Below are 25,175 nucleotides of genomic sequence, written 5' to 3' on the forward strand. Positions count from 1 at the left end.
CGAGCAGGGCGCTTCCACCCGAAGGACCGGACCGGACCGCCCCTGTCTTCATCGTAGCCAACCAGAAGCCAGACTGGGACTCATTATATGCAGAGCAGTCTTGTTAAGCACGTGATAGGTGGACGCAGCGGCGTATCGCTGTAGTGTGGTCATGTGTTTTTTTATTTTAGAGATGGCCTTAATCGATAGCCACCATCTATCGATGGTAAAAAAAATATTCACTATTATTCTTATGTCATCAATGGTGCTGAAACTCAGATGATCGATGGCCATACCTACTTTGTTGTAACTTGCTAAAACTGATGGATTTAGGAAGCCCACCATCAAAATGATCGCTGGGTAGGGATGGCCATCGTTGCAATGGACATCGATTGCTTCCATCGATGGTGTAAGTGCACCTGCTCTTCAATGGTCCCATACAATGCAATGGATGACCATCGATGGTCTGACCTATCGATGATCATCCATTTTCTTTGACTGAGTGACCCGTGGACCCATCAGAACCGTCCTGGGGTTGGGGATTCACGAGTGTCAGGGCAGACCTATGCACCGTATCCTGACCCCTTGAAGAATAAAAGATATATATGAAAAATTGGTTATGCTTTGCCATTGATGTTGGGAAGTTATATGGTTCTCTACCATTAATGACAAAACTATACTACATCGACTAAACCATAAGTGATTATAAATCATTGACAGTCGATGCATCCACCATCGACACTTGTGATGTGATGGTAACTGACCGTCACAACCAAGGAATGCAGGTAAAAAACATTCATATGATGTGTCCATGCGAAAAGAAGTGGGACTGGCTAAAGATTTAACTAGGGGTGGGGCCATTGCAGCCAGAATTATGCTCATCTCTCGCAACCCCCTCATCGCCGGGCGTCCGTGGGACCAAATGATGTGTATCACATCATTGTAGCCCGACCCCATCTGTGCAATGCCTGAAATACCTGAATTGCATGGGGGCATGGCCACGAGGATGCAATTGTGCTGGTCACACCCCCAAAATGTGTAATACCTTTGTAGCCCCCCCTGCCTCAAAGAACTGGCGGCCTAATGTAGGGTACACACCAGAACGATCACACGATGGTCGCACGATCTGTTGAAGCACACAATCTGCTGCTATGCGGTATGCATACTCTCTGAGGAAGCCGCCGAGCTGTTTTAGGCAGAGAAATGCGTAAGTGTTATATCTGGTTCCAGCTGCTTTACCCCTGACCACTGGAGGCTGTTTTTGCAGACGGATCCTTATTCCTGGCGAAACGGAGTGCTAACCAAGCCAGGTGCACTGCTATAAGCTAGTAATGCACCGATTCAAGTGGTAAATATATGAACATTATTATAACCACCATGATGTCATTACAATCGATTGTCAGATTGGGCTGGTTGGAACAAAACCTGGTAATATCTGAATGACAGTTTTTGGCAGTTTTCCAGCAATTCAAAGCAAATGGTCAACTGTCATTTGCTCTCATCCATTACCAGGATTTTGTTCCCAACCAGCCCACTCTGACAATCGATCTGTAGATGTATGGCTGGCTTAAGTCTTGCTATGCGCAGTGAATTATTGTAATTATATATTTATATATATATATTTTTAATTCATCTCTCCTGTTCCACACAGAGACCTTTTTTGCACACAGCTTTATTTGTTTCTTTTGTCTTCTGCTTCAAAAAGGGGCTGAAATTGACACATGTGTATGAGCCTTTATAGCCATGGAGGCATTAAGTTATAGGTTTTAAACATTTCTGTTTAGGAATGTATGTATTGCATGAAAATAAACACAACTATGCAACATATCATTATGTGTGAAACATTGCGCCCTTATTACAGATGTGCTTTAGCATCACTTACCCCTTATACATCTGTTGTGGTGGACAATAAAATGTTATTGTGTCTTCTCAAGATGGGGTGTGGCTTCATGGGAGGATAGGGTTACCACCTTTGTGTTTTGAGATTCCCAGAGAGTGGCCCACCCCTTGACCCACCCGCAGCCCAGCCCCCTTGATTCTTGATTTTGCACACCGTAATGCCACTTACATGTTAGGTCAAACACTGTAATGCCCATTACACATTATGCCACACACCATGATGCCCATTACACATTATGCCACACACCATGATGCCCATTACACATTATGCCAAACCATGATGCCCATTACACATTATGCCAAACCGTGATGCCCATTACACATTATGCACACGCTGCAATGCCCATTACACATTATGCAACATGCTGTGATGCCCATTAAATATTATACCACACACCGTAATTGCTATTACATATTATGCCACATAAGTTCTGTTTACCTACATGTTAATTGCCAGGGCCTTTATGCTCGATGTCAGGGTCTTCATGCTTGATTATATACACTAGGAGTGATCAGGGAGCAATGTAAGACGAAGGAGCAACTCCAATACCAAATAGGAATTGCAACAATAAAATATTAAGGAAATCGATGGAGCGCTGACTGTAAATCTAAGAATTTGGTCTTCCCTCTCTTCTTCTCAAGCTCACATGAATTCTAGCGTTTTGGGTACCGAAATCTAAGAATTTTCCAATCAGGACAAATATGAATAAGAGATTTTTATTTGATACATTTTAAAATATGAAAATGATACAAAGCACCATATAGGATTCCATAGAAAAACAAAAGATACCAGAAACAATTAAAAAATGGACCTCTCCGGATAACTCCACTTCAAAACTGTTGCTAAGGGGTCCAAAAAGTGCGGATACCTCAATTGTTGTCCTTAGGTAGTCCTAAAAGGTGCAAAAAGTCCAGATAGTCAACGTGTTTCGATTAGAAAATCGTTTTCAAGGATGTAAATAAAACTTATTTACTTACATTGGAACCTATAGGTAAGTATGTATGAGTGAATGTAGAATGAATGAATGTTTTTTTTTTCTAATGTGTGTGTGTTATTTTATTATTGGTTAAGCTGTGGAACTACAAGTACCAGCTGACCCTATAATGCCCCACATGCTGAGACTTGGAGGGGAGGGGGGGGGGATTACAGCTGAAATGCATTGGTTTTATACACCAAATTAAGGCACCAACTCCTAAACCATATACCATTAATCAGTGCACAGATAATAACACGTCGGGGAGAAGGAGCTGCGGTCACCCATTCCCTCAACACTCGTGAAAGCCGCGAACAGCGGCCCGCAAGTCACAGCCGGAAGTACAGCAAACAGGGACAATGGCACAGACCGGCTAACCAGCACCCGGCCAGTGTCAGACTCTGGAAAACAGCCAGCCACCCGCCAAACGAGGTCTGCACTAAAGACCCACAGGGGCAAACGCAGGACCGGACGGACTGACCACAGCCAGAGGCTAGAAACCGTGAGTGCCAAACAGACTGCCCAGCACTACCTGCCCAGTGGGACGCGGCAGGCAGGATCAGTAACTAAACAGGGAGACACAGGCACAGCCAGGAGAGGACGTAGGCTCACCTAGAGTCTATGGGATTGTAAAGGGGTACATAGTGAAGTGCCCTAAGCCCCTAAAGCTCCCCTCCTATGTGTCAACACTCGCCTATAAAAAAACAAACTATTAACTTTTATGCCATTCACATTTCCATCACAAATCACCGAGGGAGACCATAGGCCGCAGAGAAAAAAATACCTATGGGAGTGTAAAGGAGTCATACAGGTGGTCCTAGGTGACCAGATCAAACGCTTTTTAAGCATCCACAGAGATTATCGCCTTGTCATCCGGGCCCCCCATCTGCTCAAGATATTGGACCTTCCAAACATTAACCACAGAGTGCCGACCATGAATAAACCCCATCTGATCAGGATCAATTATAGAGGGGAATATCAATTTCATTCTATCTGCTAAAATTTTTGGTCTATGCTGAGAAGCGATATGGGCCGATAAGAACTAGGGTCCTCTGGGTCTCGACCTGGCTTGGGGTGCACCTTGATAACCGCAGAATTGAAATAGGGAGGAACCTGCGTGCCTCTGAGAATTGCATTAAACACAGCAGTAAGTGTGTTGAAAATTTTTTCAATAAGGATCTTCTAAATTTCACCCGAGTACCCATCAGGGTCAGAGGCCTTCAAAGGCTTATGTTTTTTAATTGTCAATTTCATCTGCTCCACAGTAACTGGGACAAGTGCTCCAATCCCTGCTCAGTCACCCGGGGTAGTGACAGGGAGGTCCAAAACCTATTGTCAAAAATCTAAGCTCCCTTATAAAAGTGTATAAAAGTCTTTGTAAAATGTTTAAAAAATATCAATATCTGTACCTCTCCAAACTTTGCTGCCTCTGGTAGATTTTAACATAGGGATAAATGCTGAAGGCCTAAAACCCTGTATCAAATTGGACAATAGGCGTCCATTTTTATTACCGTGGCGATTAAACTGGAAATTAGGGTTATTGATTTATTGTGTATTTGGAGATTTGTAGTGGTCCGCACAGACGAACTACTATTTTAGGGTTCAGTTATTTCCAGATTTTTCTGAATCTTTTATGTTCGTTTAATTCTGGAGGTGCTCCCTGGGAATATATGTTACTAGTACAATTGAGAAGAAGAAAGAATTCCCAATTCGAGGTACTCATTCAACTGATATCGAATATATTGAATCCCGTTGAGAGTATCCACCGACAAGTTGTATTGTATTGTGTAGTCTGGTTATCCAAAAGAGAGTCAAATTGGGATTTTGCCTGGAGACAGGTTAGTTTATTGTCTGGTGAAGGTGAGGCCTTAAAGGCAGCATAGGCATTAGTCAAAGTTGTTTGTGCCAGTAATATGTTGGCTTATATATTAAGTTTATATTTGTTAACATAGGAAATGATTTCTCCCTTAGCACAGCTTTTGCCATTTGCCATAGTAAAAGGGTGTCATCAGAGTGGTGCTGGTTATCCTGCAGAAACTCGACCCATCTCGCCTCCAAAGCCCTCTGAAATTACAAAGATGTAGCTAAATAAGAGAGAAACCTCCACTGCACCAAATCAAGGCGTGATGCAAAATGCCTATAGGTTCTATTTGAGCATCTATTAATTTGGGAAACAGGGTGGCCGAAAGGAGCAGGTAATCAATATGTGATAAAGTGCCATGTTCTGCAGATAGGCATATATAATCCCTTTCAGTGGGATGGAGTACCCTCCAACAATCGAGAAGATGTAGCTGATCAGTAAGATGAGTAATGCCTATAGCAGGGGAGGCGGGAGAGCGCTTGGATATGGATGATTTATCTATGGATGGTAGAGCCACTATGTTAAAACCCACAATCAGGTGAGAGTCGGAGTTTGGGTAGAGTTTAGATAATAATTTGCTAAAGTTTTTGAATAGGCATTAGGTGCATATATATTGCAGATAACATAGGTTTCCTGAAGCATGGACATCTCAGCGACCACATACCTCCCAGCAGGATCGGCAAACAAAGGCTTGAACGTAGGGTTGGCTTTTTTTTTTTTTAAGTAATATTGCAACCCCCTGGCTTTAGATGTATAAAAAGCACTAGCTGCCACCATATATCCCATTTGGCCCAAATTCACGTTCGGCGGCAGTTTCCCGAAGCATCACAATATCCACTTCGTTTCCCAAGATAAAGGAGAATTTTCTTGCGTTTTATTGGGGAATTAATCCACCCTCCCCCCCACACATTCCATAAACATCTTTTAATCTGTGCCATGATCCTGCATAGAAAACATATACCAGTAAGACACCACACCTTGTCGCTGCCTCTCCCCTTCAGGCAACTTCCGTATGAACATAAACCAAACAGTCCAGTAATAAACATCCATTATCAGGAAGGTATCAGATAATCGGTAAAAAGCTGCAAAAAGCATGACGCATTGTTTAACCTCCTGTAACCCAAAGTAACTTGAATCCTTGCTGGGAGAATTCTCAATAGGCTTGTAAGTTTCCCATGTAACGCCAAAGGAAGGGATCAACCCTCCCAGGCAGGACCATTATGTTGCATTTTAAGGTAAGCACATGCATCACAAGGGGTGGAGAAGTCCTTGAAGGAATCTCCCACAAACAGGCGCAACTTAGCAGAAGGGCGAATTTATGGTTATTTGCAATTAGTTTAGCACATATGACTGAGAAATCTTTCCTGGCTCTATTGACCTCAACGGAATAGTCCTGAAATGAATGAAGCCTGTGCGTTTCCCATTGCATTCAATATAAGTTCATTATGTAGGTAGTTTAAACAGCGCATTACACAGTTTAAGCACTGTGTCTCCCAGCAGCGAGTGCACACAGCGAACGAAATGTCTCGTTCAGCCGCAGCTTCACTGTCAGCACCGTGGCCGAGTGATGCATCAGACTCGGAGACAAAGGAGAGTCAGTGAATGAGCCCGGCTACTGGACTCTCCCTGTTCCCAGACATTGTCCGGGAAGCCACCCATCCGCGCTACAGACATCAGGTTTAATTACTGGACTGTCCAGAGTAATTCCAGACAGGTGGTAACTCAATGTGTACCCCACCAGCAACTACTCTATAAATTATGACACAGCTATATCCCATTTAGAAATACTATGCATGTATGGAATAGCCCTTAGTGCAGTGGTGGCAAAGCTTTGCCTTTACAGTCACCCCATAACAGCGCATGTTTTCCAAACTGGCTGTGGATCTTTACTAACCAAAACTTACATATTTTTATAAAATAGTCCAGGTATCTCCTGAGAGATCTGGAAAACATGAATTGTCAATAGAAAACAAACTGTACTTATAAGAAATACTTATCATTGCATCAATTTTCCATATACTTCTTTGTCTAATTTTCTTCAATCAATTATTTGTGTGGTGGTATACTGTAGGTTTTCTCCAAGAAAAAGTTGTAGTCCTTTGGAAGGCAACAACAATTTACATTTGAACAAATCAACCATATTTAACACGGTACAACTTTTAACATTGGCATAATAAGGGTGGTGCGGGTCGCACTCCGGTGTCATCCTTCCAAGGAGTGACACCAAAATTGACGGCTCCTCCACAGGGACAGGATGCTGCAATGTGACATTAACTTCAAGCACCAGGCAGTAATTCGGTGGCAGCCCTTACAGTTTTTTGGGGAATGGACGGAGTTGTCCCACCCTCTTTATTTGTATGGACAGTGTTTTCTGAGACAACACCCATTTTAAAAGGCCCACAAAGGGGGTTTTATTGGCTGCCCCAGGTGTCACTGACTCTGATGCTGGCACTGCCTTTAAATTGTAAAGTCCGTACAGATGTACATATGTAAATTCCACTGGGGCAGGGACTAATGTGAATGTTCAAATATTCTCTGTAAAGCGCTGCGGAATATGTGTGCAACAGCAACTAATAAATCATGGTATTACCTGAAAGACTATAAATAATTATGTGCATGTCAGTTTCACACACAGTAAAAAAAAATTAAATGACTTTAAAAATTGTATACACTCTCAGACCACACTGCTACAAAGTACTGCTGGAACTGAACATTTATAACTCATACAAAAGCTCTTGAGCCGTGGTTCCCAACAGGTCATGCTTTGAGGTATGGATTGAGAGTTATGTATAGACAATGGGGGATCTGCATGCACACAGTAGGCCTAATTCATGTCTGCACACATACCTACACAGATGCAATTTTTCAGGCTATGGAAAGCGGGTGTGCAGAAAATTAGATAGCATCTCATAGTCCTCAGCAGCATCGACAATAAACGCAGAACATCAACTCAGAGTCAATGGTAAGACAGTTTAGCCGTTACAGTGGTGCTGGTGTTTCTCTGCATATATGATCACAAATGAAGGCAAAAACATGCTGCCACTCCCCCATTACCTCCCTCAAATGGTTCCTTCCTGTCAACCACTCTGCATTATGTGTGTGTGGCATTGCAAAGGTATCTTGGTGCATGTGCAGTCTACCACTAATCACTCTGTTACATGAATAGCGGCATTGCTTACATGAATCAGGGCCAGTGTGAGATTAGGAAAGTAGCCAGAGGCTGTGGGAGATATTGTAATACAGAATTTCTTATATTTTATAGTTTATGTATTAAGACATTTTTATTTATATATTGTTTTGCAACCGGACACTTTGGAAAATCTGTATTAGATGCAATGGCGGTTTTTACCTATGGGCTAAAGCCCCCCAGGTGAAATCTGCCACTGTAGTGAAGCAAGATGCAGTCAGTGAGACTGCTCTGGCTTCACTGTGACTGGCAGTGACATACTATTGGAAGTCTGACCTGCCAGTCACCAAGCCATTCCCATTGGTAGGCGTTCCTTCACTCTGGAACGCCTACGGGCTGCCGAGTGTAAGCCCCTAAAACTTGGGGATTGCGCATGTGCCATACCTACGTCTGTACTGCACATGTGCCAGTCCTGGTGCCTGTCATCTGTATTACACAGACCGTGTTTCCCCCCTTCTATGGGCCCCTCCTGGTGTGTCTACCCTGTTGCATACCTTTGTGTCATCTGCAAAAAAAAAAAAAGGCACATTTTACCCTCAATTCCATTTGCAAAATCACCAATAAAGATATTAAAAAGCACTGGTCCAAATTCAGATCCCTGGTGTACTCCACTTGTAACCTTTCCCTTCTTTGACTGTACTCCGTTTACTACAACCATGCTCTTATCCATTCAACTATCTTAGAAACCAATCCCAAGCTTTCAAATTTATTTAACAGTCTGCAATGTGGGACAGTGTCAAAAGCCTTACTAAAGACTAGATAAGCTACATCTACAGCCCCATCTTGATCAATTACTTTAGTCACCCAGTCAAAAAAAGTCAATAAGATTTGTTTGATATGATCTTCCCCCAGTAAACCCATGCTATTTTGGATCCTGAAAATTGCTGGTTTTGAGAGTCTACAATTCTTTGTTTTAAGAGTGTTTCCATCAATTTCCCTACTACTGATGTAGGACTGGTTGATAATTGCTTACCTCCTCCTTGCTTCCACTTTTGTGCAGTGGGATTACATTTGCTGTTTTCCAGTCCTCTGGGATTACGCCAGGAGCTAGTGACTGGTTGAATAATTCTGTTAATGGTTTTAAGCTCTTTTATTATCTTTGGATGTATTCTATCTGGCCTCATTGATTTATTCACTTTCAGTTTTGAGAGAACTTTCTCCTCTGTAAATGTACTTGTTTAATGTTTCTCCCTCAGTTTTCTGACAATACTTGCAACTTAACTGTGGCCCCTTCCCCCCTCTTTAAGCAGTGAATACTGAGCAGAAATAATTAATATGATCTGTTATTACATTGTCCCCCTCAAGACGTCATGTCAACCTTTTGAACATGTCGACCTTTAGACCCTGTCAACCATATGACTGTCTATGATGAGTATGTATGCTTTATACCATAACCTCTGTCCTCAAATACCCCCAACAGTTCACGGTTTCTAAGTCACCCGGTCATACTCATTACTCACTAAAACATTTTAAAAGAGCCACAGGTGGGGCTAATTATTTCACCTGTAATTCTGTGTGGAGACCTGGAAAAAGTGCACTGTTGGGGTACTTGACCAAGGTTGATTAACATAGGCAAACCCATCTAGTTAGATGCCTAAAGATTTTGGACTGCTTCTACATCGGCAGTAATGGAAGTTAGAAGACAGCATTATGTAAGGTACACACCAGAACGACCATGAAGTGATGTCACACAATGGACTGGAGTACACGATCTGCACCCAATTCAATGTAGAAGACAAATCTTTAGTGCAGCAGGTAAAATCTCCAATCCAACAAAGACCAGCGGCGACACACATCGGACAAGAATCATACTGAAAACTGGTAGGATTCTGCACTTTTTACATCCAAACGGTCATACGACACATGAAAATCAGGGTGATTGAGCAGAAATCGTTCTGGTGTGTACGAAGCATTAGAGCGATGGGAGCATAATCTACATGATTTTATCACCAATTTTTGTGCTGAATGTCACAAGGATCCCCTGTGGGCACTGTACAGTGTTGCCCACCATGCTTAAGGTCCACTAGTATAATCTCACTGTCCACTTGTATAGTAAAGTATGAGCCAAGTTTACCTGTGGCCAAAAACACGAAAAAGTCATGTTGCCCATGCCCCCGTTGTTCCAACAGTGGCATCTAACATCCGTTACTGTCTATCTAGACATTATCGATTATCTTTAGGTGTCTAACTAGACTGATTCGACTAAGCATGGTCAATCTAGACATCCTAATTCCATCAACCGGATACCCTTTATCTCTATACACTTAAACTCTCTCAAGGTTTAAAAAAAAAAAAAAAAAAACCAGACCCCCTCAATCTCCAACCTGTTTGTGCAAGCTCACCAAGGAAGAAAATTTACAAACATCCTGTGTAAAACATCCATATGTTTGTGCTGCAGGTTGTAGCATATGGAAGTTTTTCTTCAACCGGTAACAGAACAGATTTTTAGTTCTAAAGAATAATAATTAAGAAAAACGGTTTAACATGAATGGTCTCATTGGCCACTTAACTTTTATTTTTTGTAATTAATCTCAAGAGCAGACCAAGTATTCGAAGTGTTTTTTTGTCTGTAGAGCAGGCATGTCCAACCTGCGGCCCTCCTGCTGTTGTTTGCGGTGGCAAACATTTAATACAGTAGCCTGGCTTTTTATTGAATGTACTGTATATGTTGTCTAGACAGAGTCCATACCACCCCCCCCCCCCCCCAATAAGTTAAAGACCAGGAAAGACATCCTTGCGCACTGCCAAAATAAGGGTATGTGGTCTCGCCGCAAAAGGACGTGGCCTATAAATTGCGTCATTCCACAAGGCCACACCCCAGTTTTCCAACGCTGTGGGGTAATGGCTAGCAGCTCCGTAAGCCCCTAGCCAGCCCACAGCTTGCGAGAATAGATGCTATGCGAATAGCGTCTATTCACCGGGTGACAGCAGAACAATGCTGGTCGTTGGAGCGACGCGGGGAATGTCCCCACACACTGGGACGTTCCCGCAATATTTGGGCGGTATGAGAGTCTAGGTGTCTAATGTATAGTAATTTGCCAATTACCCAAAATCCCAGAGAAGATCAGAAGGCAAACTATTCAGTTTTGCATTTATCATTGACAGTTATCGATTTTCATTACATTTAAGAGGCCCAGCATGAGAAATCCAGCTTTGGAAGACTGTAAACCAGTGGTTCCCAAACTTTTTTAAATAACGGCACCCTAGAGCATCAAAATATTTTCAAGGCACCCCTAGGCCAAATGCTTCTTATCGAGAAAAAAAATATTAAATTGTGTTTATATGTCACAGTTATCTGTTGAGGGACAAGATTTGATTCTGTTCGTCCACATATATTATGATTGGCAGCCACAAGTACTGGTTTTGCCAGGTACATTGACCATAAATAATATGAATTGATCTTGGTCCACCAACCACCCCTGCAAGTGTCCTGAGGTACTGAAGGGTGCCTAAGCACAAAGTTTGGAAACCCCTGCCATAAACCATGAATACAGTAACATTACATTAGAACACCAATCAACTGGGGCACATTAAGAGAATGCAGTCTCCATCCACGCCACCTGCTCTCTAGTCAGCAGTATATTAGTGTGTGTGCTAGTATACTCACCACTTTCCTCAGTGATTATGCAGCGTTGCCGCTGTGTGACCCAGAGTGTTAAATATTTAAGAACTAGAGGCCTGTGTACACTACACCCATAATTGAGCCACCAAGAGGCAATTATGAACATAAATCATCCCTAGTTGCAGCCGCTTTGAGGCACAGTAAAATATATCAGGCATATCGATGTCAGATATATCTAAAGATAATCGCATCGTGCTGTGTGTATGGGCAATCCACCAACTGCCCGTACATCAGAGCAGAGAGCCTGCAGTGATTGACAGCTCAGTGGGTGGACACATACAAGTGCCCCCGCCCATGTGAGATGTCAGTCTCGACTGATTGGGCAGTGTGTGTGAAGAACAAGCTGCCTGATCAGTCTGTAGCATCAGAAATATAATTACAGCTTTGTGTGGTGCTTATGCAGGACTGGGCAACACCGGCCCTCCAGATGTTAATGAACTACACATCCCAGCATGCCTTGCATCAGTTTCAGCATGGTCACATAGCAAAACTAATGTAAAGCATCCTGGGATGTGTAGTTCATTAACATCTGGAGGGCCGGTGTTGCCCAGCCCTGTGCTTATGTATTAGCAGGGCGCCCTATTTGCACCGTAGGAAAATTGCACCACATGTGTTTTTTTTGCGTGCGATGCGATTTTCCGATGTAATTTATTCACTGCTTTCTACCCTTGGGTGGTGCGATCGCACCGTACGCAAAATCGCATGCGATTTTATAGGGTGCGGTGCCATTTACTTTACTATACATTTCTATGAGATGCAATGAGATTTAGGCACCCCCCCACTATGAACTCCACCCCGAAGCGTGGCGAGTGCAGCAGAATGCGTCCTCCCAACAGTTTCATACCCCCAATATGCACGTCGGCGTGGAGTTTATTTAATATAGTGTGGCGAGGGGACGCGGCTAACGTTACAAGTATTCCATGTCCCCCTTGCGGGGCTCGCCATACTATATAAAATCAACTCCACGCCGATGTGGATAGTAGGGGTATGAAAATGTCAGGAGGATTCATTCCGCTGCGCTTCGGGGTGGATAGTGGGGGGGGCCTAAATCTCATTGCATCGCCCAAGGGTAGAAAACAGTGAACAAATTACATAGGAAAAACGCTCTTATGCAGAATCCCCCACTAAGCAATTTGCTTAGTGTGCGCCCTGCTAATACATAAGTACCCTTTGTGTTTTAGTAGTAAAATAGTCTGAGCTCCACTCATTTTTACACTGGTCAGCTGGTAATATGTAGATCAGATACTTCTGTTACCACAAACACATCCAATAAGCCGATGACTCTTGTAAATAGGAGCATGATAAAGTTGTGTAAATCATACACAGAACAGGACTCCTTCCAGCAGTCAGTGAGAAAGCATCTGTCTCATTAGCACACACTTGTTAGTACTGCCTATACATTAGCATGATGGTAAATGTAATAAGCAAATATTTGGCAAAAATTCCAAGACCAATAGCTTCCTTTCACTTACAGGTTACTAAGCTTAAATACTAGTTTGGTCTTTTATCTAATGGAGAAGGAAAAAAATAACAGCATTTAATACTCATTCTCCTAAGCCCATAATGACTTAAGGTGCCCATACACGTACCAATTACCCGGTACTTTTTGTGCTAAAATAGCATCGCATCCCATGCACAACATATGCACAACAATGCTATTTTAGCACAAACAGTACCGGGTAATTGGTACGTGTATGGGCACCTATATGTCCACGACCAGGTTAAGAAAATATACAGCTTCACATTTGGCAAGAATTTCTGATGTTATAGCTTATTGTGGTGGTGCCACGCTATAAAAGCAGCTCTTATCAATTGAGACATTGGTTATGGTAAAAAGGCGTGCTATGTACAATAGTAGTGTGATCCTCAGTCAACCGCCAACAGCTTGGCTGATCGCACCATATACATAGCGCTCTTTTAATCATAAGCAAGAATTTCTGATTTAACAAAAGGAATGTATTCAATTTGCTCATTTAACCAGCACAAGAGACATTGATTTGCATTGTGAAACAAATTGAGGGATGCTTTTAGGATCCTGGGAGTTGGGACCCCAAAGGAAAGTACCCAATACGGAAGCACACAGATTCTTTTTTTTCTTAATGAAAACCCGACATACCATGGGTTTGGCTTGAAAATGATGCAGCCATCCAGCTGCTGTGAAACCAACGTTTTGCCATTAGTACATGCTAAACTAGGTGCAAGGCATGCTCATATGTGGAGTTCCGCAGCAGCTGGAGTGCCAAATTTTGAGCACACCCAGTGTATACTAACCATCATATTCTGGGTAGGAACCAAGAAAGTGGTATTCACACATGGATGAATGCAGCATTTAAAAGCTAAACTAAAATATAGTGCTTGTTTAATAGTTTGTCAAATGCTCAAACTGAAATCGCTGTAAGGTGCTATAGAGGAGACTCCTTTTGGGTTTAGCACATTACAGTCTATGTGATGCACTACAAAACAGATACATTAAATACATTTAAAATCAGACTGGACAAGTACTTGATGGATAACATTGAGTTCTGTGATCAGTAAGTTATGGTCTAGTGGGGATATCAGGTTGAACTTGATGGAAAAACATCTGGTACTTGTTACTTAGAACGGCGCCCATCACGGGCATCGCATGTATATCGCATGCCATTATAATGGCATGCGATGCCCGCGATTTCACATAGAAATGAATGGTAAAAGGTAAATCGCGTTGGTCGCATCACATGTGGCCAAAAAAACGCATGCGATGCGACCGACGCGATTTACATAGGGAACAACGTTAAATGGCCCAATTGACCTGATTTTACATAGGGAACAATGTTAAATGGCCCACAGACCCCAAATAGCCACTCTGAAGTGTGAAATGCCCCCCCAATTGTTAACGCCACCCCGCAATCAACGTCAACCCGAAGCGTGGTGAGCGCAGTCAGCCCGCCATGGGCGGCGGTACACGTCCTCCGACCTTTCCCTACCCCCACTATCCACGTCGGCGTGGAGTTGAAAATAGAAAGTGTGGCGAGCGCAGCGAGCCCGAAGCGTGGCAAGCCCCGCGATGGGACGCGGATACCTGTGAAGCCCGTGAGGGGACGCGGATACCTGTGAAGGTATCCGCGTCCCCTCGCCTCGCTGCGCTCGCCACACTTTCTATTCTCAACTCCACGCCGATGTGGATAGTGGGGGTATGAAAAGGGGCTCGCCGCACTTCGGGATGACGTTGATTGTGGGGTGGCGTTAACAATTGGGGGAGGGGGGGTCATTTCACACTTCAGGGTGGGTATTTGGGGTCTGTGGGCCATTTAACATTGTTCCCTATGTGAAATCGGTTCAATTGGGCCATTTAACATTGTTCCCTATGTAAAATCGCGGAAATCGCGTTGGTCGCATTGCATGCGGTTTTTTTTTGGCCGCATGCGATCGACGCAATTTTTTTCCTTGCGATGCCTAGGATCAATATCGTGGGCGCCGTTCTAGGTAACAAGTACCAAACATCTTTATTCGACATGATCTACGATGTAAAAAAAAAAAACAGAGAATGTCTGTCAATACAATGTTTGTCAACAGTGGATCAGTGTGCAACAATCAAGTCGATCCTATGAAAACAATTATTTTGCTGGTGCAAATAATCACAACAGTACTTTTACAGCAGCTGGCATTCATACTAAAGTGCTCACTGCACTATAGGGCAGTGAACAATTTTGTACTGTTTGGTGCTGAAACCAGCCTTTAAACCATGCATTCCCAACCACGGTCCTCAAGGCACACCAACAGTGCAGGTTTTAGTGATATCCAGGCTTCAGCACAGATGGTTTAATCAGAATCACTCAGGTAGTAATTAACTCACCTGTGCTCAAGCCTGGATATCTACAAAACCTGCACTGTTGGTGTGCCTTGAGGACCGTGGTTGGGAATGCCTGCTGTAAAGGGTGCATGATCGGTGCTGTTGGGGACATTTATACACTGTGGCAACAGCACATCACGTAAGGCAAATTTCTGACTAAAACGGTGAATCACCCTATTCAATGACCAGATGGCGAAAACATTTCAAGGTTTTTTTCGCCATGATTCACTGAGTAGCAATCGCTATCTTTTTATGGTGAAGTGAAATGTTAACTTTTAAAATAAAGTGTTTTGTTTTTTACATTTGGTGTCAAATCAGGAACTTTATTCTGAGCAGGGGCATGCTATTTTTATTCATGTGCTGTAAGCACATGAATATATATTTAATAAAAAAAATAAAATATATATATATATATATATATATTTTTTTTTTTTTTTTTTTTACACAGACCAGCCAGCAGGGGGCCGGAGCCGAGCCGCTCATTAGATATTCATATAGTCACTTCACCCGATCATTACATATGCATGATGGGGTGTACCCGGTCCCCTGCTGGCACCCCCGGGGGGCAGCCTGTGCAGCCTGGCACCCGGGGAGCCCACCTCCCCCCCACAAACGTTCTGGGGCAGGCAGGGAGCCTGCCACCGTCCTCAGGCTCCCTGCGGCATCCGCCGCAGCAGTTAAAATTCGCCGGTCAGGGGCAGCGAGCCCCTGACTCGTTGAATACTGGAGCCGGCGAGGCTCCGGAACGTGGCGAGCAGTGGCGAATGTGTAGCAAATCCTAAACAGGATTCGCTGCACATCGCCAAAAAGCTCATTGAATACTGCCCAATGACTTGTTTGACCAAAACTAATTTTGCCTAAAGTTTCTTGTGTGAAAAGGAATTTTATACTATCAGTTCAATGGAACTATTATACAGGTGGGTGCTCATTGCCCTGGGTACCAACTAACCAATTCTTCTACTCCATGAGCTACACTGGTATGGTTCCTGAGGACACAAGGTCCAACAAACTATGTGCCCGATTCGGATTTGGAAATGAAGCAAAATAAATTTTTAAAAAGCATGTTAATGTGCACATGGGGAAAACCATGTTGCAGTGTAGGTGGGGCTGATGTAAAGTGTGCAGAGAATTAGATTTGGGTGGTGCGTGTACAATCGGATATCTAAATTGCAGTGCAAGAATATCTCTAACATTTGTGGGCTAAACGTAGAAGCAGACAGTATTTACCCAGCACAGAAACAAATGTAGATGTATTTGCTACTCTTGCTTAGCAACATGATTTGTGAGGTTAATGGTTTATTTAACTTTACGTCCGGATCAGATTCAGGCCCCTTGTATGCTAGCAGGTATAAGAGGGACCCACCGAATGTCTGCACTGTAGTCATCCAGAGTATGTCTGGGTATAAATCCCATACTTCTAGTATATGGGTATCAAAGTTGCATTCATTTTGCACTTTGATACTTACATCAACTAATGGTCAGCATTGTAGGTGCAAAAAGGTCTGCTGTGAAACAAATTCAGCAGAGCAAAATCACAAACTAATACAATCATTATCCCTAATTAGTGTACATTTGCCAATTCTTTGTGTTTCCGTAAACATCAAGTTTAAATGGTGAAAACTCCAAGGGTGGGGAATCCAACTGGTGCCTAACAGATTAACCAGGCTGAAATAGAGCAGTTAACAGAGATTCCTCATAGGGTAGTGAGCACTAGAGCGAATAGGTGTGTGAATCAGCCAGTTGAAAAAGATGCAAGTCGAATGCCGCCGAAAGCATCTTTAATGCCTTCAGCGGCTTACGCCAGTGATTTCCAAATAGCTAGCCAGTGCTTGGTATTCTATAGGATAAAATGCCGGGTTACTTGGCCAAAGCGATCACATGCGATTACTTCACAGATACGTTACGCTGCCTACGCAATGATGCCCTTAAGCTTTCATCATTTCCCATTATTTGCACTAAACAAATGCATGACAAGTCTTTTATAAATAATATTTTCTTTTCATGACAACAGCTCACACATGTTGTCAGGGTGATTGGCAGCAAGAAGGAAAATATCAAGCATTACATACAAAAATCAATAAAAATATGACCGATTTAATTACAGACTTGAAAATTTCCAACACATCAGAAAACATCTTTATCCCACAGAAATCTTAACCAAGATAAATGCCAACTTATTTCCCGAGGAATTCAAATTACCTTTAGGAAACAAAAGAAGGGGGGAAGGAACAAAAAAGAATAAAATAAAAAATAGATTTCTTGAAGTAAAATACATTTTGATTGCACGGTTTTTGAAAGAATGTCTGAAAGCTTTTGTCACCAAGTGTTTAATTTTAAACAAAATTGATATTTTCTTAAATATTTATTTATATATATATATCTATGTATATATATATACATACACACACACACGCAAAATGCAAACTGGATTCCTCTATGTAACTGAGTGTTAAAGGTAAATACTCTGTATTTACAAACTTAAAAAAAGTTTTCAGAATATAATTCACTCATTTCCAGGTACTGTGAATAGAGGAAGTTTTCAAGATAATACAGATTTAAAAGATCAAGAATGGATCACAAACTTAGGAATCCCACCAACCAACCAGTGTGAGAGTATGTACACTGCACCATAACACCACTTTCAGAACCGCAGGTGGACTGCTTGCATTTCTACATGGCATAAGCCAAGCATGATTTAATAGATGAAAGTCACATTTTTCCTATTTGCATTCAATGTTGACCGGCCATTGGGAAAAATAAAAAAATAAATGAAAAAAAAAAATAATTTGGATTTTCTATTATTTGGGTGGGGGGTTATATAAAGGCAATTCTGTTTATTTTTGTTCTAATACAAAGGAACTGCGGTCTGTAGCAACAAATCTAACAAAGCAGTCACAGCTCTGAACTAAATTACAAAAAGGAAATTGAACAGTTTTATTTGTCACTACAGGTTAAACCACCTACAATATTAAATGATCTATTGCCATTAGGGTTGTTGAGGTGAGATTATAAAAATTTGAAGACCAGGTACCTTTTCCAATTGTATAAACACAGTGTAAATCATTACTGTACATGTACTCTGCAGCTACAGCTTAGCTGTAAATCCCCCACACACATTGGCATGGACATTAACCTCTCCATTCCCCCTTTTACTGTACAACAAACAATACAAATTTTAGGTCTCCCGCCCACTTACAAAAAAATAATACTCTAAAAGCAACCTACTGCAACTTTTAATTAAGACGAGTACATATATTTTAAACCAATTGCTTTAAAGCAAGAAGGCAGTATAAACCTTCTAGGAAAAAAGTTTTGCTTTTTATAAAAGAGGTTAAGAAATATAAGACAATTTATACATTTAAAAACTTACAATAAATAAGAGATGCAGGCATTGTTTCTGTATATTGATAATAGGTTTTATAATCCACACAACATCTTTGTGATGTTTAAAAAGTCAAAAGGGTGAAATGCCTCATTGTTTCTTAAGACATTCCCAAGCTTTTTCCATTCACTTGATGCCAGCAGGCATACAGGATCTTCGAGCAAATACTGAGACTGGAGATGATTAGCAGTGTTCGGGGATACGCACAATAGAACTGGCTTCCACACTGTAAAGTAAAAATCCAAATCTGAAGAGTCTGATTTCTTTTTAAAATGAAGCAAGGGTGGAAACGCTGATTCTGTGGACTGAGTGGCTTGAGAGAAAAACAAAAAAATGATTTCCAAGTCCTGCAATTCGATAAAAAAAAAAAGCCTCACTCTGTTTGCAGATTTCCTGATGAATATCACAGCATATTCATGATAAAGTTATACAACTGGTTCAGCACCACAAAATGAACCGGCAGACATGAACGCCTGTCTTGAGTTGCAGGATCACAGGTTAGCCAGGAGAGGGCATTATACTGCTCCAAAACAAACCTGAAAAATGTAAATAAAACCGTGAATGTCAAATAACCATTGTTTCAGCATTATTTAGTAACAGGTTCTAGTATTGCACAGTAAATTCTTTTAAGCTTTAAAATAAAAAACACAGCGATAAAATAAATTAGGTAGTTACAGACAGACAATGAACATGCTACAAAGACCCTGCTTGCAAGCTTATAATTTATACTGAAATATGTAACTGACCATTTTCCTTTCACAGCATGTTTTACAGCTATTAATGCAATTTCAGGTAACAATCATGGAAAGGCGAGCTAAACACATTGTACAAAACCGGAAAACTAGACTGGACTCTGCACACAACTTATCGCTCACCTGAGGACGTCTGAAGTCTGATTTGAATCCAGTGGGTGAGAGTGTTTGCTGTGCAGCAACTCATCTGATTGCACTGAAGGCACATGTAGGTGCAGAGAGGCCTAACAAGAATTAAGAGGAAATCACAAGATAAGGACACTGACATTAAAAGTAACAGAATAGTCAATATGTGATCATTATGGCAAGGTTGACAACACACAATATTAAGGGGGGTATTCAATCACCTGCAAACATCTCCCGACAGGGAAGATGGCTGCGGAGCCCTATTCAATGCTGTCTTCCAACAGCATTGAACAGGGAATCTCGGCAGAATGAGCCCGACTTCACAAGCAGTCGGGCTCGTTTTGCCGAGAACAACCAGGAAGTGACGAGCTCCCAGCCGCAGCTCGCCTCTTCCCGGCTGCAGCTAGTGGCCACGCCCCCCTTCTTGTCCAACTGCACGCAGGACATTGAATCCCGCCTGCTTGTTCTCTTTCGAGCAGACAGCGAACAGGACAGGGTCATGGCTGTCAGGCTAGCTAGACAGCCGTGACTTCAGATTGAATACCCCCCTAAGGCTCAAGGATAGAACAGTAAAAGCTTCACATTTGGCCAGGCTATTTTTTTATGAATTTGCTAATTTTTTGATCCGTAAAAACAACATTTCAATCTTACCAACATAGAGTCCTAAATAAGGAAAAATAAATATATATCTAGACCAGTGGCTCCCAACCCTGGTCCTCAAGTACCCCCAACAGTGCATGTTTTCCAGGTCACCCGGCAGGTGCACTCATTCAGGCAGATTTGAAAAGATCCACAGGTGGAGCTAATAATGTCACTTGTGATTCTGTGTGGAGACCTGGAAAATGTGCACTGTTGGGGGTACTTGGGGACCAGGGTTAGGAACCACTGACCTAGACAGAAACAAATCAACACTATAAAAGGAATACCACAGAGACCAGTTGCTTTTTTGTAGTCCTGATGTGTTCCTTATGGGACTTGATTAATGTAAAGAGGTAAAGATATATTGGTGTACCCAATATCAGTAAATAGCTTACCTTAAGAAACAGTGGACACTGATTTTGTGCTTGAGGACATGCTGACCAAAACCAGTCAGGCAATGGACCAGCTTTGGCAGTTGAAACAAAGTAACCCAGTGCCAAGGGTTGCTGCAAGATGTTGGTCACTTCATCATGAGATTCCGTGGACAACAATCTATCAGTACCTTGACCCTGTAACAAAAAAAACACCAAAAAACACATTCAATATACATAGTAAACAGACAATGTTATTATGCCCACTTATCGGATTCTCCAAAACATCACTGTGGACATTACTATATACTTATCTCCCAAACATACATAGTATGCATAAGCACAACACATAAGCTTTTTACCTTGCCAACATCAACACAATGAGGGTAATGAGAGCCTGGTGAATGGCCTGGGGATCCACCGGGCGATGCAGGAAAAATGTTTATAATATCTGGATCCAAGTCATCAGCTGTGTCCAAAACATCAAATATCCCCATGCCATCTGGTCCATCTTCAACAGAAGAAAAGAAATACATGATCCTCATCTGACCCTTCATTCAGAAAGGTGTATAGAAACTACAGATGGAGCCGCTGCCATCCTTGGCGGCGCTCGCCAGATCCCTTTCATTGGCGAGCACCGGCGATAGAGACTGGGACGTGCGTGCGTCTCGCGCGTCCCAGTATCACGGCGGCTGGGCAGCATCTCCCTGCTGGTCTTTGCTACAGGGAGACACTGCCCAGTGGGGGCTGCTGTTCCAGGTGGCGAGGGGGACCGGTGGCGACCAGCTCCGTTGCCACAGGGTGCGCGTGCCCCTTGCGGTAGCCATCCCCCGCAAAGATGTGGCCGGCTACATCTGTATATAAAGTGAACAAGACCTTCAATACTACTTCACACTAATAAAGTACATAACGCTATGGAGATGTAGTCCACACAGTTTTGGCGAGCAGTGCCTATTGCCCACCGTCCGTATTAAATGCTCCACCTGCACTTGCTGTTTCTTAAAAGCGAGTGCAGTCGTCAGAACGGCGAGGCTCACGAGTATATGCGGCGGGCTCACTGCATATACGGCGAACCTCACCATCCTCTGACGGCAAGGATTTCCCTGGAACATAGTATAGGGCGAGCGGCCAGCGAGGGGGTTAAACTGCGAGGATGGTTTGATTTCAGCAATCTTCGCTGAAAACAAGCCATCCTCGCCATAAAAACTGGGTACTTGTGTATTATCACGGCGCCCCCGATTTCCAGCGATTGTACCCGATTTTTAATTGTACAGGCACCCAGATGCCTATGATTCCTATGTTAAATGCCCCCCCAGACCCGATTTTAGATAGTCATTACCCATCAGGGTGGGTGTACAACGTACAATCCCCCCCCCCCCATCATTGTTAACGCCACCCCACTATCAACGCCAACCCGAAGCGTGGCGAGCGGCGGCGGTACGCGTCCTCCAACCTATTCATACCCCCACTATCTACGTCGGCGTGGAGTTGATTTTATATAGTGTGGCGAGCGCAGCGAGCCACAGAGCCTGAAGTGTGGCGAGCCCCGCGAGGGGACGCGTAATACTTGTGAAGTAATGCGCGTCCCCTTGCCGCGCTTCGGGTTCGGTGGCTCGCCACACTATATAAAGTCAACTCCACGCCGACGTGGATAGTGCGGGTATGAAGAGGTCGGAGGACCTCGCCACGCTTCGGGTCGGAGTTGATAGTGGGGTGGCGTTAACAATGGGGAGGCATTTTAAATAGTCATTACCAATCAGGGTGGGGATACAATCAAAAATCGGGTCTGGGTGGGCATTTAACATGGAAATTGCGTCACATCGCATGCCATTATAATGGCATGCGATATTAAAATTGTACACTCATCCCGGGACATGGCTGAAATCGGGTCCCATCGCATACCTTAATTAGTGGTATGTGATGCGATGGGCACCGTGATAATACACAAGTACTAAAAACTGCCTTGCCGGCTGAACTAAATACACCCCATGGACTGTAGATCATGGAAGCCCTCTGCATTTCCCAAATTCCCACTTTTTTAGCAACTGTAGTAACAAAATAGAAGTCTCATAGGGTCCACGCTGCTCATACATTCATTTGTGAAGCTCAGAGAATTGAAGGTCTTTGATTCAATGTATAAATACAATTCTCAACACAATGTTTCATAATGATTGTAGAAATACCACGTGGAGCAGGTGAGCTGCATTAGAGCATCTTTTTTGCACAAATTTGTATCCCAAATTTGCTGGCTGATTGAATAAGAGACACTTTTATATCTGTGTGGGACAGTGAGTTTTATGCACAACAGAAATTGGGCAATATAAAAAAAAAAAAGGGCTGCTGCATAGTATTTTGCACGGGTCATTAGATCTACATAAAAAAGGTCAACAGTCAAAAGGTTGACACATGAAATAGGTCAACATGAGGTTTTTCATTTATATTGGCGAGCATCTGTCAACATAGGTTGATATGGACGTCATATAAGTGTACCACATCTGCTCGCCATGCTTCAGGCACAATATAATAGTCTCATTCTATGCCCACATGGATGGTAAACTATAGATAAGTTGGTTAACAAATAAAATAATAAAAAACTCATGTCGACCTAATGTACGTTGACCCTTTTCATGTGTTGACTTTTTTACCGTATTCCAATAGTGGTTGACCTTTTGACTTTCGACCTTACGAGCGCATACCTTTCTACACAGATATTAAAGTGTTGCACATCAAATGAAGCAGTGACGTTTTGGGAAGGTTTTGGCACACCGCAGTGTGATTCAGCAATACAGGTTATATAGGTTTATGATTGTAGAACTGCTTCATTCTAAAATAATCAAACTGAGGGCAACCTTAATCCTTACCATTATTTGAACTGAAGAGATTCTCGTTTGTGTTGGTTGCAGACGCTACCTGCACAAATGCCGACGTAGGGAACACCAGTATGTGAGTGCACGATGTGTCCTGTGGGGTATTTAATTGGGAAGTCTGCATCGTAAGTGTGGTGCTACGACCAAAAACTGAACCTGTTGACACAGAATCTGCAACAAAATAAAATAATAATTTTTTAATACTGTTATATCTTTATATTATATATGTGTTTCTAGCATTCAGCTCCAATACGCTCACAAGTAATATGGGGAAACACTTAAATATCCTTGAAAAAGGGGAGTTTGAGGAGAAAAAAGTGTACAGAACTAGACGCCTCACTCTGGTAGCAGCTTAGAAAGACAATGACACAGGTCACTAATCCAGGCGTGTGAAACACATGAAGTCTACTTTTGCTAGCAAGAATGCCTTGTGTGCCCATGTCAATAGGCTCCAGAGCCAACTAGCAACTGGAACGGATCTGATGCTGCAACAAGTGAAGCTTCACTGAATGTTATGTCACCTCTCAGCACGGACCCTGATCTGCCAAATCCCCATTCAGGAGAACAAGCATAACCGTGTTCAAAATAGACTGATGACATAGCTGCCATTCATGTAAATAAGAATGAGGTGTAAACATAACCAATACATTTATAAAAACAGATAAAAGCTCAATTAGTTCTCATAGCCTCAATCTACAGTCATTGAAGAATGGCTCAAAAAGGCAGGGAGTTAAAATAGCAAAACAATACATTACTCTATGACCGCAATATCCAAAGCAGTGGAATCTCTACTATGCAGTCAAGAAAACAACAAGAACTGTGTTAAGTGTAGTTAATTATAATATGCAAAGCCATAAATATTAATGTATTCACTACTGTACATTTTTCGTATATTCCTCTTTCATACACACAGAAAATGTATAAAACAAGAAATAGGTTTTGTGATGTTATATAAAGACCGATATAGCTGAGTTCTGGTGCTACAAATGGATTTTACATACCTGGCATAATCACAAATGAACCTTGTGGCTCCATTGCCACCAAACAAGCACTTAGAATGCTGGGAGAATCTGCAGCCGATATGCCACACATCCAACACATGTCCTTCAACTTCTTGCTCAGTGACTGCAGATTGCGACGACTCAACAGACTGCTCCAATCTGTGTGAAACAAAGTCTTTATTTACATACGGCACCTATAAATCATGAATCATAATACCAATAGCATGCTATGCTTAAATTGTAACTACCAGCTTAAAAATGGCTTGTTTCACTTTAGACTAAGGTCTTAAATTAGCCAACGCATCTGCAAAAAAACACTGCTTTACAGGGTAGTTTAACAAATGATTTACTCCAAGTGGGATATGCATGAAATAGCCTCTATCATGCAAACGAAACTGTCCAAGCAGGGTAACAAGTTTTGTTAAATTGCAGTTTCAGAATCCATAGGGAGACACGGAACCACTTTTCAAAAAGGCCACAGAGTCTTCAGCACGTCTATATATCTACCCTGCAGGGAACTCCTATATAATCATGCCCAGAGAGAATATAAAAGGTGCCTACACACGGGACTATTTCAGGGCATTTTCTAAGCAATATTACTAGTTCCCATAGCGATAACTATCACATGGCGATTAATATACAGAATGCTGAATAAATCTAGTTACAACATCAGTTAGCGCCAGCGG

The 25,175-nt window shown here is 42.4% G+C and overlaps 1 protein-coding gene across 2 annotated transcripts in view; it reads right to left on the reverse strand.

Annotated features, from left to right (window-relative positions):
- Positions 1 to 17,425: 17,425 nt before the first annotated feature.
- Positions 17,426 to 25,175, reverse strand: part of MED13 (mediator complex subunit 13) — a 105,931-nt gene continuing 98,181 nt past the window's right edge. For both annotated transcript variants that reach the window (XM_083173754.1, XM_083173753.1), the window contains exons 25-30: positions 24,490 to 24,648; positions 23,483 to 23,659; positions 20,984 to 21,132; positions 20,646 to 20,819; positions 19,609 to 19,709; positions 17,426 to 19,269 (exon numbers count right to left, since the gene is read on the reverse strand). In XM_083173754.1, the coding sequence (XP_083029880.1) occupies positions 19,137 to 19,269; positions 19,609 to 19,709; positions 20,646 to 20,819; positions 20,984 to 21,132; positions 23,483 to 23,659; positions 24,490 to 24,648 (893 nt within the window). In that variant the 3' untranslated portion in view covers positions 17,426 to 19,136. The remainder of the gene's footprint in view (positions 19,270 to 19,608; positions 19,710 to 20,645; positions 20,820 to 20,983; positions 21,133 to 23,482; positions 23,660 to 24,489; positions 24,649 to 25,175) is intronic.

This window comes from Crinia signifera, chromosome 2 (genome assembly GCF_055691185.1).
Source record: "Crinia signifera chromosome 2, ASM5569118v1, whole genome shotgun sequence".
Classification (NCBI taxonomy): domain Eukaryota; kingdom Metazoa; phylum Chordata; class Amphibia; order Anura; family Myobatrachidae; genus Crinia; species Crinia signifera.